This window comes from Vespula pensylvanica, chromosome 7 (genome assembly GCF_014466175.1).
Source record: "Vespula pensylvanica isolate Volc-1 chromosome 7, ASM1446617v1, whole genome shotgun sequence".
Taxonomy (NCBI): Eukaryota; Metazoa; Arthropoda; class Insecta; order Hymenoptera; family Vespidae; genus Vespula; species Vespula pensylvanica.
Genome location: NC_057691.1, coordinates 6,428,283 through 6,433,282, shown reverse-complemented (window position 1 = coordinate 6,433,282; position 5,000 = coordinate 6,428,283). Strand labels below are relative to the sequence as shown.

Below are 5,000 nucleotides of genomic sequence, written 5' to 3'. Positions count from 1 at the left end.
CCATCCTCGCCGTCTAAAAAGCATAACAAGAGAAAAAAAAGTGTGAAAGAAACGGTCAAATTTTATCGTTGGCAACATTTTTTCTTTTTTTCTTTTTTTTTTTTTTTTTTTTTTTCAATTAAATCTTACGTAAATCGTGCGAAGTATTTCCTTTGCCTAGGATTATAATCGCAATAAAGAAAAGAAAAGAAAAAAAAAAAAAGGATCAAGTCACTCTTGAAAAAAGAAACAAAATAGAATTTTTTCTTTGGAAAAAAAAAGGAATAGTAGATGGTGCGTCCTATGTGCTCGCTCGATAGGTCGTATCAACGTTTTTTTTTTTTTTTTTTCTTTTTTTCTTTTCAAAGGCAGACGCGAGAAGACGTGCACGTACCTTGATTGGACGTGTGTGAGGCTCACGATTGCGGTTGCGGTGTGCTGTGGTCTCGCTTGTCTCCAACAGGAGTCGGCGGCTTTATCACCGGCTTTTCCTCGTTCACAGGCGTTGGAGGGGCGTCCTTCCTCGGTGGCATCCTCTCGTTTATGGCATCTAACCCCTTCGCTTCAGCGAATGAGGTGATTTTGTGATTCGGTGAGAACCCTTGGAGAGCTAAGAAATAAACGAAAGGATGATCATAACACAATTGACAATATTTTTCTTTTGCAAATTTTCCTACTTTTTTTTTCGTTCATTCATTCATTCCATTTATTCATTTTTTTTTGTTTATATACATTCTTCCGATAAATTTATTGCTTTTGTGGAGAATTGTTTTTTTTTTTTTTTTATTAACAAAGAAAGTAACTTCAATTGCATTAATTAATACAGTGAAATTTTTATCGATTGTCCAAATGCACGATACTGATTCGTTTACGAATAACAATTTTAAAGTTCACGACACAATCCAACAAAGATAATCCATAAAGTACGCACAGCAAAGAGATATATTATAAAGATTTATGATAAAAATAATGAAATAATTAATATGATAATTCTTCTACATATTTTATTGTTAGTCGTAAGGAAATTGTGAATTACCATTTTTCAAGGACGTCTTTCCACCAGATAACGCGCCAAGTGGTAAAGCTCCAGTGGGTGTGAGACCTTTCAATTGCAGCACGCTTTCGCTCTCCTCCCTGAAAGGAGGAAATTATTTATTTTTCTATCTTTTCTTTTTTCCCTTAGCTACATGTCGTTGAGAAATTCTATGTATATTGTATAATATATAAATATTCAAAGAGGATTACTACAAACCTTAGGACGGAGAAAACACGCGCCATTTTGCCGATGGCTCTGATCTTGTTTCTTATAACCTCCTTGCGTAGATTTGCTGCTGCACCTATAAAAGTGAGATGGGATCGTTTTAGAGATGCTTTTGCATCTAGGGAATACAATTTTTACAAAAAGAAGATTGTTTGTTCCGGCGAGATCGACAATTACACGAAAACAACGAACAACGTATTTACAAAAATTGAAAAAAAGATTGTTTCACTGTTCTTTCATTTTTCTGTTTTCTTTTTTCTTTTCTTTTCTTTTTTTTTTTTCTTCAATTATTTTCTCTTTAAACGAAATGATTAAAAAAAAATTTTTCTCTTTCATTATTTTTATAATTTTTTATTCTTTTCTCTTGCAATACGTTCTCGTGAAATAGTCCTCTCGCAGTTACTTCTCCCTGCGAATAATTCTCGCAGGACCTTATTAATTTTCCTTTTATAAATCGTTCAACTATATCATCTCATTATTATTGTTTAATTGTTTCATTAGATTGTCACTCTCGTTATGGTCGAGTTACGGCAAACAACGTCCAAGCCAAAAACTCGGTGCACGCGACGAGCGAGTGCATATTAGTTGCGTTCAAGGATATATATGTATATAATAAAAACGTACATATCAGCTGTTGAGAAAAAATACGACTATATAGATACATACACACACATATATATATATATGTATGTATATGTATGTATATAGACATATGTTTCTTCTTACGGTTTCATAAAAGAAATCTAATCTAAATGCATTCTAGCATTCTAATCGCAATGTTCGTAAAATATATTTCGCATTATTATTTTATTATTATTCCTCTGTTCTTTTTTTTTAAATAACTAGTATCGATATTATTTATTAACCCTTAAATGCATGTGATCGCAGAAATAAATAAAAAAAAAACAGCCACACGTTTATTTTTAATTGGCAAATAAGTTTCGTAAAAAAAAAAAAAAGAAAGAAAAAGAATAATATCCAATTTAATATTAACTCGATGATGATTCGTAAAATACGTTGTTTCTTTGTTTTTTCTTCTCTTCTACGAATTTTTGTTAAAGAGAAAAGATGAATCATCGAGAAATGAAAGGCTTAATTATTGGTTAAGTATCGCGTTAAATTTACGAACGTTACTTTCGAACATAATTGCTACGATGCAAGCAAGCGAAGCTACGCGAAAAAATTGTGCTTATAAAAATATATGTATATATACCACAGACGAATATACTACGACATATATGCGAATGTACATATACATATATATATATATAATTATTTATACATATATATATATATGTATATGTGTGTGCGTGTATATATATATATATATACACGCACACACATTAGGTCAGCATGTTTTTTTTAAGAAATGCATAAAAATAAATAAACATGCGCATGCTGGATAAGCACGAAAACGTACGCACCGTGCGGCCACTAAAGATATGCGGCAGTGGGATATCTTTCTTTTTTCGACCACTTCCATCGGTCGTAATTAATTTTCATAGCTCCTTCGTTCTCTTAAAATTACTATTATATATGTATATAACCTATAATCGCGAAGTATCGGACTCGAGACGAAAGACGAAACGGCTCAGAAAAAAAAAAAAAATTAGAAAAGAAAAAAAAAAGAAAAAGAAATATATATATATATATATTATGTACAATCGCTAACAACGTCGCTAACTTTTAAATTCCTATTACTAATGACTCGTTTTATTCTTTTCTTTTTACTAATCTCAAATATATCTTTTTTATCGTTCTTTTTTTTTTTTTTTTTATATTAGGAACTTTCGTTTAATCGGGGTACTTCGTCAATTTTGTTTTCGTTCTTTTTTCCTTGTTCGACGAATCCCCCTTTGAATTTTCCCTCTCCACTATTTTGTAATAATAATAAACGCGACAGAGGATCGGATATATAAAAAAAAGGGGGAAAAAAAAAGAAAATGAAGAAACAGGAGAGAAATGCGGCACATAGAAAACGACGTACGTCACTACTTACTCATACAAACAGATATCAGGCCTTTGCTTTCTATACACTCATGTGTCAGCTTAACTGTATGTACATACGTACTCTGAATACATTATATATTATACTTGTCGCAGTGGTGGAATTTTTTCTTTCTTTGGATATTATATATGTGTATATATTTTTCTTTTTTTTTTTTTTTTTTTCTATTAAAAGACTAGAAAAAATGATGGAAAATGTTACGAAACTTTCGTCATTTCCAATCGCATATAATTATTAATTAATAATAATTATTATTAATTAATAATAATAATAATAATTTAGTTTCATGTGATTGTAAGCACACCACAGCAACAGTATTCTCTATCGGACTAACATTCATCGTGGTTTGGCACCGAGTTTTCGAAACAAAGGTCTAACGTAATCTCTTGGAGAATTATATATATATTTTTTTTTTTTTTTTTTTTTTTTTTAACGAGAGTTAATCGATTCAGATCCAGGGACTCCGAAAGAAGAAATCGTCAGACCTCTGTGTTTCAAATATACGTACGTCGCCTGTGTAGATAAGAAGAATCGTGAACTAAGGTCGATTGTCAGATACTCATAATTTTATTCTTACGTTGATATTACCGATATCAGATTCGTATCAAAATTAATTTCTATTATTCAAAGCTACGCGATATACACAAGTAGTTATATAATGTACAGGTATGTATACTAGAGAGACAAAAATTGAAAACAAAAAAAAAAAAAAAGTACATTACAAAAAAGTATAAAACATATATTTACGAATATATTGAATAAAAATATATATGTATTTTGTCGTCTCAAAATGGCGGACTCAACATCATTAGCTTTACTCGTTGCTTAAAAAAAAAAAAAAGAGAGAGAAATAGATCCACAGGAATGCTTGTTAAAAATATTTAAACATTGTTTATACGTAGAAATGAATAATTTCTCTTTTTTCTTCGAACCGATTGGCTCGAAAAAGAAAAAAAGGGAAAAGAAAAAAAAAGAAAACAACGAGATATACAAAATATGATCTCGTACCTATTCGACTTGTGTTACTCACTTTACACAGATTGACAGGCGACGTAACGTATTACTACGTTCCACAACGTAATCCTCTACAAACGAATAATTATTTTGCGACGCCTATGTGAATTAGCTTCGCCGATGCCTCGTCTCGTGTTACCGCTTCGCATGTCCAATAGGAAGGGATCTTATACCCAATGGCGGACTATATTTAAAGCGTTATTCAATATCGTCCATCTTTAATTCGTCAGAATAAATATGAATAAACGATTACGTCATAATAATAGTTATTCGAACAAGCTTGAAAACGCGCGTTCTCCAACCCCTCCCTCCACATTTTTTTTCATTTTTTTTTTTTTTTAAGAACTTTTCAATTCATTTTTTTTTTATCGTCGACTACTAGACGATCTCGTTTATTTATTAAAAATAATATCAAAGAACCATTGGGTGCTAGGATTTATTCCTATTCGTTAACCCTGTCATCGAATCGTGGAGGACTATCGTGATCACGTGAACCGACTCGGTAATCCGATTGGTCGATTCCTATGAAAGACGAAACAGCAGAGAGACAAAGAGAGAGAGAAAGAGAGAGAGAGAGAGAGAGAGAGAGAGAGAGAGAAAGAGAGATAGAGAGAGAAAGAGAGAAAGAGAGAAAGAGAGAGAGGTTATACAAACGAAGGGGAAACAAAGACGCGAAGAAATAAAAAGAATTTTTAAATAATTCATTGGTGAACTCAATCGTATACCGTGTGTATTACA

The 5,000-nt window shown here is 31.6% G+C and overlaps 1 protein-coding gene across 5 annotated transcripts in view; it reads right to left on the bottom strand.

Moving 5' to 3' along the window:
- Positions 1–5,000, bottom strand: part of LOC122630487 (serine/threonine-protein phosphatase 2B catalytic subunit 2-like) — a 184,822-nt gene that overhangs the window by 205 nt on the left and 179,617 nt on the right. For 3 of the 5 annotated variants that reach the window (XM_043815020.1, XM_043815019.1, XM_043815021.1), the window contains 4 exons: positions 1,232–1,316; positions 1,016–1,113; positions 374–589; positions 1–13 (listed from right to left, as the gene is read on the bottom strand). The exon at positions 1–13 is cut by the window's left edge and continues 205 nt beyond it. In XM_043815020.1, coding sequence (XP_043670955.1) covers positions 396–589; positions 1,016–1,113; positions 1,232–1,316 — 377 coding nt within the window. In that variant the 3' untranslated portion in view covers positions 1–13; positions 374–395. The remainder of the gene's footprint in view (positions 14–373; positions 590–1,015; positions 1,114–1,231; positions 1,317–5,000) is intronic. The other 2 variants (XM_043815022.1, XM_043815023.1) reach the window with 1 other exon arrangement.